Source organism: Boleophthalmus pectinirostris, unplaced genomic scaffold (assembly GCF_026225935.1).
Source record: "Boleophthalmus pectinirostris isolate CB_2022bp ecotype Guang Dong unplaced genomic scaffold, ASM2622593v1 HiC_scaffold_21, whole genome shotgun sequence".
Taxonomy (NCBI): Eukaryota; Metazoa; Chordata; class Actinopteri; order Gobiiformes; family Gobiidae; genus Boleophthalmus; species Boleophthalmus pectinirostris.
The window spans coordinates 28,066,238-28,079,420 of NW_026571175.1; the positions used below are offsets into that span (position 1 = coordinate 28,066,238).

Consider the following 13,183-nt stretch of genomic DNA (forward strand, 5'->3'; position numbering starts at 1 on the left):
GGACTGAACCGAGGACTGAACCAGGACTAAACCAGGTCTAAATCAGGACTAAACCAGGACTAAACCAGGTCTAAACCAGGACTGAACCAGGACTGAACCAGGACTAAACCAGAACTTGAACCAGAGCTGACCAGGACTAAACTAGAAATCAGAACACCAGGACTAAACCAGGTCTAAACCAGGACTGAACCAGGACTGAACCAGGACTAAACCAGAACTTGAACCAGAGCTGAACCAGGACCAAACCAAGAATAAACCAAGAGTAAACCAGAGCTGAAACAGGATTGAACCAGGTCTAAACCAGGTCTAAACCAGGACTAATCTTGGACTAGGACTAGGCAGCGCAGAGAATTTTACGCTCGTGTCCAACCAGAAAGTAGAATTATGAACCTATAAGTCATAATATATCAACCTACGAAAACTCTGTAAAGCATTTAGCGTCGTCTTGTCTCTCTATCTGATCTATCTTATCTGTTTTTGTGAAATGAGTCGTTTAACCTGCCTGAACCTAAAATGATTGACAGCTCAAGGAAATATTTAAATCGATATATTGGATCTTAACCAAACTCAGTGTTATTCCAACAGACTGAGGGTCAATACAGCAGGTTTGCACAGGTATATGAGACTTCCATTGATTCCCTTTGACACGGGTTTATTGCCGATTGCTCATTTCTGTTCACATATCCGGTGTTATGAGAGCAGTGCCTCCCTGCTTTGAAACGATTGTGAACGAGGAAAGGACTCGTGTTAAATTATAGTCATACCTTAGTTGCACACGTGATTACAAATGTGTACTGTCTTATTGGATGATTTTTGTTCTGTTTAAGATGAAAATTTAGTTTTTCTAGTCGTGAAGAAACTAAAAATAATGTGTGACAGTAATACATGCATCATGAATTTCGGACTTCCGGTCATCGCGCAATGCGGAAGTAAAGTGAGCAGCAAACTGTTTGTTTTCCCAGTAGGATGTGTTTATTGACAAAGCCAATCTTTGCAAGTCTTTTGAACCATATCACCTTTGTTTCTGGTTCTGATATTGTCATATTTTAGTTTTGGGATTCAGACATCGTAAATGGGTGGTTCACATTTCATTTCAGTCCAAGCGGAAAACGGCTTGAGAAATGGGCTTTGGAAGTTTGCAAACTCTATAACTGCAAAAGGGAATCGGATCTGTGTGACTGCAAATCTTTGTTCAAACTGTTTCTCTTCCCAACGGAATTGAAAAATAGTGAAAGGCAAAGGCGATGGGCAATATTGATCCACAGGAAGGACGAAAAACATAACCTTTGGCTGCCTAAGAAGTCATCCCGAGTTTACAGCGAGCATTTTGTATGTGAAGCACCAACAAAGCAAAATCCCGATCCCTCGCTCAACCTTGGTTACAAATTTAAAAAGTCAACGCCAAAGCGAAAGGCACCAGCTGTTTTCACCAAGAAAGAGACCGAGAGACGTGATGTTGCTGTAAAACCACAACAACAAGAAAGTGCGAGCTCAGTCTGTTTATCTTCTGCACCTTTCGCTTAACAAACAGGATTTTGCTTTAATAGCGCTCCACATACAAAATGTTCACTGCAAACTCGGGATGATTTAGGCAGTCAAAGGTTTCCTTTTTCGTTCTTCCCGTGGATCAATACTGCCATCACCTTCACCTTTCACTATTTTTCAATTTCATTGGGAAGGAAAACAGTTTGAACGGAGGTTTGCAGTCACACACATCTGATTCCCTTTTGCATTTATGGAGTTCACTGTTAGGATCCAACAACCACACAATTACGATGTCCGAATCCCAAAACTAAAATATGACAATATCAGAACCAGATACAAAAGTGATATGGTTCAAAAGACTAGAAAAGATCGGCTTTGACAATAGACGCATCCAACTGGGAAAACAAACGTGGCGGTTAAATGTGCGATGACCAGAAGTCCGAAATTCATGATGCATGTATTGAGACAAAACAATAAAGCTTTAAAAAGGGAGTATTTTACTTCTATGGGCTATTAACTACTAATGCATCACAAATTTAGATCACCATGTTACCTTCTATTGTTTTGAAAAGTCAAACTTAAAGCACAGATTTTTACCTTGACTAAAAGAGCAGGTAAAATAATGGGTGTGGCCCCAAGCTCACTTCAGCAAATTTTTGAGGAGACTGTTAGGAAGCTCAGCAGGAAGGTGATCAATGACCCAACCCATGTTCTTCACAGTCAGTTTGAGTTGATGCCATCAGGCAGAAGGTTCAGGGTCCCAAACTGTAAACTGAACAGATTCAAACATTCCTTTGTGCCACTAGCTGTTAAACTGCTAAACTCAGATAGTGCAGTTAAAAAATAATTATAAAAGGCTTAGGGACTGTGCATTCAAAACTGCACATAGGTGTAGGGAATGTGCCATTAAAGCTACACATAGGCTTAAGGAATGTGCAATAATTAAATCTGCACATAGGCTAAGGGAATGTGCAATAATTATAACTAAAACTGCACATAGGCTTAGGGAATGTGCAATAATTAATAGAACAGAAGAATGCAAGGGCCTGTTAAGGATAATTTAAGGGTCCTGTTGGTGCATCACTCGTGGTCATACTGGTCTCATATTTACTTTGTTTTATGGTGTTTGTTTATGTGCTGCTTTGTGTTGTGTTGTCCTGTTTTTTTGATAAAACATGTTACCCCCTGTCCCAAGACAAACTTCTCCCATGGGAGACAATAAAGGATTATCTTATCTTATCTTATCTTATCTTATCTATTCGCTGAAGTTTTTGACACTTTCTTTTTTCCTTTTAACTAACTTTTTTTTTCCTTTTAACTAAAATAAGACTATTCCAATACAAATGTGTTATGTAGGTGTTATTTATTCCTCAAATAACTACAGAACACCTCTGGATAAATAAAAATGCAAACATTATGAGATTTTCTGGGCTGACTATGACCTGTAAATTGTATTTTTATTACCTTTTGTATTTTTATTTTTATCTATTTCAATGTCCAAAAAGGATATCATCTAAACCAATATTAGAAAAACGTTCAGCATAAAATAAAACAGTTAAGCAACTCCCTTTTTAAATATACTTATTAAATAATATATATTATATTCAAATCCTCAAACTAGCCTCAAAAATGTTATGTCATATATTGTGCTTCATATATTTTAAAGTAGAAAGTAAAGTAGAAAGTAGTATATAGAAGAAAAAAAAAATGAGAATGTGAGTCCAAACTTTTGATTGGTGGTGTATCTGCAATAGGGCAAGAAAAAAAAAGCTTCAATACAAGGTAAAAATCATATACAGACCCTTAAAATTGCACCGAATCTCAGAAAAAAATAAAATAAAAAAATCTTGAGTCACTTGTATTTTTATTCTCATTCACAGCCACACATTGCGTTGCGTCTTTGAACTGCATTTAAGCAGTTGTCTCCTTCAGAAGAGCGGCTATAGAAATAGTGTTGAAACGTATCAGCGTCTCCCTCTCTGTGATGTGTGCGCCTCAGGGTCAGAGCACAGGCCGTGGCTCTCCCTATGGGTGTCATTACAGCCGCTGTCACCCACAGAAGACCTGCTGTATTGAGTCTCCTCTGATCCAAACAGCCTTTCATGTCCACACTTTCTCACTTTCCCTCTTTCATGTTTTCTTTGTGAGTCAGAAATGTTTAGGCCGACGTACAGACAGTTATGCGAAGTAATTGTTTTGTTAATTTAATCTGGGCTCCAACATTTTACAACAGAATAATAAAATCTTATGTCATCACAATGTTCAAAATTCTGGAGGTAAAATGAAACTAACATAATATATTTTCAGTGATTGACTATTGCGCAGGGATTTAACAATAACCGAAATATTGTGATATCGTATCGTCAAAAGTCTCGCAATAATATCGTGGGCCGTCACAATAAATCGAATCACAAGTTCCTTTGTTTAAATGCATGGTTTTATAATAGCAACAGCTTATAAACATTGGGAACTACATATCCCATGATTCATTTCAGTGTAGACGACATGAAGAAATATGTTTTTTACTTGAATTCCTGGGATTATGACGGAAATAATTCACACCAAAATCTTGTCAAGGTATTTTAAAAGTAGAAACGTGTCCTATCTAAAATTATATGAGCCTCTCCAAAATATCGCAATAAATATCGTACGGTGAGATGTATATCGTGATAATATCGTACCGGTAGATTTTTATATATTATTACATCCCAAATAAATGCAAATGGTTTTATGACATTATAACGAAAAATAAAAACAATACGTTTGAGTTTCTAAGGGACATATCTTAGTTACTTTGCTGCTCTGTTAAGAAGGATGAGAATTTTTATTTTTTTTTCTAACCTTAAAATAGTATTTGGACTTCACAAAAAGTATAATTCATGATGAAATGTCTTATAATCTGGAGATGAAGTGAAAAAACATTGTGGGCTCAACATTTCTGTAAGGATTTGTCCAGTAAAACCTCAAAATGTGGATTTTTCTTTTGTAAAAATGCTTAGTGTCTAACATAATCTCTACTACTACTACTACTACCTCCACTTCTACTACTACTACTACTACTACTACCACTTCTACTACTACTACTACTACTACTTACTACTACTACTACTACTACTACTACTACTACTACTTCTACTACTACTACTACTACTACTACTACTACTACTACTACTACTACTACTACTACTACTCTACTACTACTACTACTACTACTACTACTACTACTACTACTACTACTACTACTACTACTACTACTACTACTACTACTACTACTACTACTACTACTACTACTACTACTACTACTACTACTACTACTACTACTACTACTACTACTACTACTACTACTACTACTACTACTACTACTACTACTACTACTACTTACTACTACTACTACTACTACTACTACTACTACTACTACTACTACTACTACTACTACTACTACTACTACTACTACTACTACTACTACTACTACTACTACTACTACTACTACTACTACTACTACTACTACTACTACTTCTACTACTACTACTACTACTACTACTACTACTACTACTACTACTACTACTACTACTACTACTACTACTACTACTACTACTACTACTACTACTACTACTACTACTACTACTACTACTACTACTACTACTACTACTACTACTACTACTACTACTACTTCTACTACTACTACTACTTACTACTACTTCTTACTACTACTACTACTACTACTACTACTACTACTTACTTACTACTTACTACTACTACTACTACTACTACTACTTACTACTATACTACTACTACTACTACTACTACTACTCTACTACTCTACTACTACTACTACTACTACTTCTACTACTTCTACTACTACTACTACTACTACTACTACTACTACTACTACTACTACTACTACTACTACTACTACTACTACTACTTACTACTACTACTTCTACTACTACTACTACTACTTACTACTACATTACTTATACTTACTACTACTACTACTACTACTACTACTTCTACTACTTCTACTACTCTTCTACTTCTACTACTACTACTACTACTACTACTACTTACTACTACTACTTTACTACTTACTACTATACTACTTCTACTACTTACTACTACTACTACTACTACTACTTCTACTGCTTCTACCTTTACTACTACTACAACTACTACTTCTACTACTACTACTACTTCTACTTCTACTACTACTACTCTACTTCTACTACTACTACTCTACTACTACTACTACTTCTACTACTACTACTACTACTACTACTACTACTACTACTACTTCTACTACTACTACTTCTACTGCTTCTACCTTTACTACTACTACAACTACTACTTCTACTACTACTACTACTTCTACTACTACTACTACTACTTACTACTACTACTACTACTACTACTACTTCTACTACTACTACTACTACTACTACTACTACTACTACTACTACTTCTACTGCTTCTACCTTTACTACTACTACAACTACTACTTCTACTACTACTACTACTTCTACTACTATTTGTGTGAATCATTACGGTCAGAATAGAAAGAATTCAGATTTAAAAGTGCTTCTCAAGTCACAGGCCTCAAGTCCAAGTCAAGTCCCGAGTCTTAATCAGTTTTATCAAGTCAAGTCTCAAGTCCTAAAAATAGTGACTCAAGACTGACTTGAGTCCAACTTGCAAGTCCCCCACCCCTACTACTACTTATAATACTACTACTAATACTACTAATAATAATTGTCTACATTTTATTGATATAGTACTTTTCTGGACACTCAAAGACACTTTACAGAACACATATTAAAATATCAAAGATCAATAATCAAATAGTACAGTAAAGATAAAAACAGTGACTGATTATCATCTCTTTCTGTCCGCAGCTAAACCGAAGAACGCCGCGCGGGTGGTGACGGTGGAGGCGGGGCCCAAAGCGGTGGTGGTGGCGCGCTGTGAGGCTGTGGAGGGGAAGCCCGCGGCCAGTATCCGGTGGCTGGGCTCCGTGGGGGGGAACCACTCCACCAGCAGCACCAGCGGACCGGACGGGACTGTGACGGTGAGGAGCGAGTACAGGCTGGTCCCTACGGCCGCAGACAACGGCAGAGAGCTCACCTGCCTCGTGGACCAGAGGACACAAGACCAAACCTGGGTCTACCCCATCAAACTCTCTGTGGAATGTAAGACGCTAAACACCACGATGTTTTTGTTTTTTTATATTACATTTATTGCATATATACACACAAAAACACAACGCCGCTCGACTGTGTGCTAGGGAAAATTCTATAGACCAGTATTATATAAATGGCCCATATGGCGCTATTTTCTCATTTATGTTATAGTTCCACATTTACCTGAGAGCTTTAATCCTGAATAAAAATGTATTCCACTTTAAAAAGACCATCTAAACCAGGAGTGTCAAACTCATTTTGGTCCAGGGGCCGTATCCAACCTATTTTGATCTCAAAGGGGCCGGATCAGAAAACTCATGTCATATAAACCCCAAAAATAACAATAAGTTCAAATATTTGTGCAGAGAAACACAAATCTATTACAGAAATCTTTTTTAATTGATGAACTCTTTCTTTTACAAAATATATATATTATGAATCAACCTGAAACTTTAAGAAAAATACAATTTCAACACAATGTTTTAACATTAACTTGTTTGCAAATAGGAATAAGTCAATTTTTCTTGGAAAATCCTGCACTCTGCTCCACTTTTCTCATTTTTGACATTTTTCTGATGAGGGTGTCACGGTCAACAGTCAAAACGATCGTCCTTTAAGAGCGTTTGGAAAGAGACAAGTCTTCATTTGTGCTGCTCTGGTGGGAGGGGCCACGTACAGAGACGCTGGAGATGCTGATATGCTAAGCACCGCAGAAAATTACCAATATTTTAATAGAAAATATAATTAAAATATTTTAGTAGAAAATCAGCCGAGGGCCACATTAAAGGTCTTGGAGGGCCGGATCTGGCCCCCGGGCCGTATGTTTGACACCTGTGATCTAAACACTTAATTCCTATGAAAATGATTATTCACGATTTTAAAAACAAATTAATTTATTCCTCGATCATGTAAATGTTTATTCTTCTTAAAAGTAATTCCCGTCGTTCATTGCATGCTCGTTGAGTCGCCCTTCTGACGCGATCCGGCTCCACCAGTCCTGGCTTCGGACTTGCATCCACGTCTCTTTGGATTTGTGAGTGGGATGCGGGAGTGGGCTGAGGTAGAGCAGCCGTTGACTCAGTTTGTCTTCTTCCTCCTTCTCCGACACTCTTCCCTTCTCCTCCTCAGCCGACAGACGTAAAGCGTGATGACAGAATTCTCCAGTCACTGCTTAATTATCATCAGAACAACTGCGAAAAAAGTTTGGATCGTGTTTCTGTCCGTGGCGTAACGACAAACCGAGATGACAAAAAAGCCGGTAGCAGCTGAAGTGTGTGTTTTCTTCCAGTCGACGTAAATTATTAGGTTCTTTTTTCAGACCAAGAGTTTATTTTCATACCTGACAGTTTTGACTGCTCACTCTCGGCCTTCCTCAGATTGGTCATGTGATGTTGCTGTGACATGTCCGTTCAGCTGATATAAACAGGTTTTGACGCTGTCTCCCTACCAGTGGAGGCAGGACGACAGCGCCATCTTCAGTCCCACTTCCTCAGGACAGTATCCCAGGTGTGTGAGAGTAAAAAAGCCCCCTTGTTCCTGTTTATACATCTCATCCCTGTAGAAAGAACCTAATAACATAAAATATCGGAAGATGAAATGAACCTCATAAGACGACGTAAATACGTTCGTGTCCCTGTCCGATCGGAATATTTCCCCACCCCCAGATGTTGAGTGGAATTAAAGGTTGTATAGAGGATTTTCCAAAGAACGAGAAATCCAGCGACTGTTTGTCCTTTTTCAAATGTTGCGCATGCGTGAAACCACCCCCCCTCCCCTACAGCTCCTACGTAGAAATGCCTCCTCTCGCCTCCTCCTTACACCAGAAACAGGTTTGTTTACAGCCGGTGCGCTGCACATGACTCGTAAACAACTAACTACAGTGTTGGTTAGGCAAGACGGAGAAGTGAGGAGCGGGGAGAAGAGCGGAGCAGGGAGAGAGGAGAGAGGAGAGGGGAGCGGTGCGCGGAGATTCCGTGCCCGGAGAAGTGAGGAGCAGGGGGAAGAGTGGATCGGGCAGCGGGGACAGGAGTAGGAAAGGGGTGCAGAGAAGAGTGCGCGGAGATTCAGTGCGAATGAACTAGCTACAACACGCAGCAGCAAGCGGACTCTTTCTTTGCCTTGAAAATTACGTTTTCAGACATAGGATATCGCTTTCGTGTCCTGAAAAACGTTTGTCTAGCTCTTGGAAATAAAGTACGTTTTCATAATAAGCAGAAGTGACCTGTCCAGGAGTAATTTGTGCGACCAATGCGTCAGTCTTTAGACCCTGCGTCTGCTTCAGTCGCGCCATCGCTGGAATGAATCTCCAAGAATCACCTTAGTTTGGCTTCGCTGCTTTTCCCCTTGTCTTCTTCTTTCAGCGACCTCAAAAACAGACTTTCTTTTGCGGCGAACTGCTCCTGGATTCTTGTCGCCATTGCAACAAACTTTGTGCAAACTGCGAGGAAGATATAGGTAAAAAAAAGCCGCTAAGAACTGTTGCGTTGGTGGAGTAAACAGCGTCTGTGCGTCTTGCGTCTGTGGACTGCGTGACAGTCGTACGTAAACCACGTAACGGCAGCGCGCAGGCAAGTCAGTTACGCTAGAAATGTAGGGAGATTGATTGACAGCCTGTCAGCTAACAGATAACGTGGCAGTGTCGTTATCTATTGGCAAATGTTTAGCCCCACCACGTCCAGAGTTGATGAATTTTTATTCTCTTTTTTTTGGTCATCATAATTACAAGGCTACTGCACCTTTATAATGCTATCATTGACAACTTGAAACAAAAAAACAAAACAAAAAAAATCCTCCATACAACCTTTAAATAAAGCCGATTTAACATGTTTTCCATGCAAACCTCAATTTGGTATTATTATTTCCAGAATGTATTAATTCTGAACTATTTAATTCAGAACAATTAATTCAAAATTAAAAAAAACATCATGTAAATGTGCCCAATGTTTCCTCATCAGAAACATACCTGTTGTGTTTTGTTTCATTCACACATGTTTAAAAGGGATGTAACAATAACCAAAATATTGTGATATCGTATCGTCGAAGTTCTCACAATAATATCGTGGACCATCACAGTATATCGAATTACAAGTCTCTTATACTGTCATTGTGTCCTTGGGCAAGACACTTTAACCATCTTGCTTGTGAAAGAATGGCACAAATTAGCATTTTTGCTTCTGCCTGTCCAACCCAGGGCAACTGTGGCTAAAGAATTTACACTAATTGTCACATAAAATACATAAACTTACATACTTTGAAGCTCTGTTACTCAAATGATCAGATTTTTGTTTTAACACAATATGAACAAAGAGAAGGAATTGGGTTAGAGCTACAACAGGTGAGATGATTTGTGCGCTTGAACAAGTTTCTTACACGTAAAACTACGGTCACAGTTTTTCAGTTAATCACTCTCACCTCTTTTGTTGAAAATGAAACGCCTGGACAGGACCATGAACTCTCGTATTGATCACAGGCTCTTGCAAATGTGTTATTAAAACATTTTGGCAGTTTTTTTGCTAATTGCACTGCATTGCGTCACCGTGGCAACTGCTGAAATTTCTGCCAATAGAGAGATGTAGATAGGGCCGGGTATCATTAAGAAGTTGCCGATATGATACATACTTCGATACACAGGCCATGATATGATACATACCTCGATACACAAGTCACAATACGATACATACCCCGATACACAGGCTAAGATATGATACATACCTCGATACACAGGCTACGATATGATACATACCTCGATACACAAGTCACAATACGATACATACCCCGATACACAGGCTAAGATATGATACATACCTCGATACACAGGCTAAGATATGATACATACCTCGATACACAGGCTACGATATGATACATACCTCGATACACAGGCTACGATATGATACATACCTCGATACACAGGCTACGATATGATACATACCTCGATACACAGGCTACGATATGATACATACCTCGATACACAAGTCACGATACGATACATACCCCGATACACAGGCTACGATATGATACATACCTCGATACACAAGTCACGATACGATACATACCCCGATACACAGGCTACGATATAATACATACCTCGATACACAAGTCACGATACGATACATACCTCGATACACAAGTCACGATACGATACATACCTCGATACACAAGTCACGATACGATACATAGTTCGAAACACAGGCTACGATACGATACATACTTCGATACACAGGCTACGATACGATACATACCTCGAAACACAAGTCACAATATGATACATAGTTCGATACACAGGTCACGAAACGATACATACCTCGATACACAAGTCACGATACGATACATATCTCAATACACAGGCTACGATACGATACATAGTTCGATACACAGGCCACGATACGATACATACTTCGATACACAGGCCATGATATGATACATACCTCGATACACAAGTCACGATACGATACATAGTTCGATACACAGATCACGATACGATACATACCTCGATACACAGGTTACGATACGATATCTAGTTCGATACACAGGCTACGATACGATACATACCTCGAAACACAAGTCACAATATGATACATAGTTCGATACACAGGTCACGATACGATACATACCTCGATACACAGGTCACGATACGATACATACCTCGATACACAGGCCACGATATAAGTGTCTTAATACAGTGCACTTTTGGTTTGATACGATATCTTTCAAATCGATTCGATATGGTTCAATAAAAAATAATGTCTAAATCATGGCAGTGATACTAAAAGCCTTTGTTAAACCATTTTTTGTGCAAAGTTAATGTAAAATACAAACATTTTCATCATCAAAAAAGTGAATATGTCAAATGTGTCACGTAAATGAGTTTCATTCCACTAAACAAGCAACAAAACTGTAGCTCTGTCACAAAATAATTTAGTAAAATATACCAAAAATTCTCTTAAAGTTAAAGGGCCATATTTTTTGGACAATAAGGCGCACCAGCTTAAGTAAGTAAGTAAGTCTTTTATTTATATTGAGACGCTTTACAGAGCATTATTCATTCACTCTATACCCGGTGATGGTAAGACACTATTGTAGCCACAGCTGTCCTGGGGCAAACAGACAGAAGCGCGGCTGCCTTGCCAATCTGCGCCATCGATCCTTTCGACCATCATTCACACACTCACACACACACACCACTTTCATCCTAGGCGCATTAAACAAAACAAACGGACAACACTTGAGACTTATCCCTTAGTCCAGGCGTCCACGATCCACTGGCAGATCGTGGAGTAACTCGCCCGGCGTTGCCTCTCTGTCTTGGTGAATGTGGATTATGAATGTGAACATGAGTGGATCATTTAAGTTTGTTTTTTTAAATTTCCTTCTAGGAGGACTCAAATATACATTGAGTAATGATGTGTTTAAAGCAGCTTTGAGCACATTTGTTTACGTTTTACGGAAACTAAACTTAAAACCGCATGGCTAACTTGCATAAAGTATAAGCTCTGAAAAAACAGCTCGCTCCTTGTGCGCTGATGTGGTTCAGCTTCTGTCGTACTCTGAGAAGCCCCTGACTACAGTAGCCTTAATGCTTTGACAATCCATCAAGTTGTGCGGCTTTGTAGTCGTACTAAAACATTTTGACATATTTTGGAGCGCCGTGTACCACATAAAATCGGTTCAAGATCAGTAAGCACAATCAGAATTAAAACATAAGGCACACTGACGATTTTTGAGAAAATTAAAGGATTTTAAGTGCGCCTTATAGTTGGAAAATTACGATACATGTATTAGTATGCGAGTGGTAGTATGGCAATATGGTAGTCAGATGTTTAATCAACTTAACATTACACTAATTTTTGTAGAATATTTATTTGTACACAACCGAAACCCATCTGCTCGTTCACACTGTCCTGTTTTTAATTATGCGTCATTTGCATTCTCAACAAACACATTATCAGTTTGTCATATTTACACAATATTCTCTCCGCTCTCCGCGTAAACATATAGACAGATCTCGTGCATATGTTGTCTTTTCCAGTCACCTCTACACCCCAGCGCTTATCTCCTGCCATTACATTGATAGTCCGTGTAAACCTGTGTCAGACCCACATAAACCCACCATAACGCCACCATAACGCTAACGGTGAGCGCTAAGAGGCTACAGTTTCACACTTCTCTACAGTCACTTGTGTAACGGCGAAGGAGACAAAACAACATCTGCCGAGGCCATAACATCGGAGACACTTAGAGCACGTGCTGTTAGTGCCGCCGCTAACAGCCGACACATAAAGGTAAATGTATTGAGGAGAGGTAATAAGGATGGATAAGAAGTTATGTTAAAGGTCCCGTATTACGCAAAATGTACTATTTGGAGAGTTTAGAATGGTGTTACAGAAACATACCAAGAGTTGAGTTTTGTTTCATTCACACGTGTTTGAATAATCCAAAAAACTTGAAATGCTCTGGTCCACCTTGTGTCATCATGAAGTGGGAGTTTTCAGGTTAACAGCCACGTTTTATCTTTATTTCAGAAGAGA

General features: G+C 39.0%; 1 protein-coding gene across 1 annotated transcript in view; it reads left to right on the plus strand.

Moving 5' to 3' along the window:
* pvrl2l (PVR cell adhesion molecule related 2 like) overlaps positions 1–13,183 on the plus strand; it is a 292,584-nt gene that overhangs the window by 124,444 nt on the left and 154,957 nt on the right. Inside the window, exon 4 of the mRNA XM_055157102.1 lies at positions 6,375–6,668. Within this exon, the coding sequence (XP_055013077.1) occupies positions 6,375–6,668 (294 nt within the window). The remainder of the gene's footprint in view (positions 1–6,374; positions 6,669–13,183) is intronic.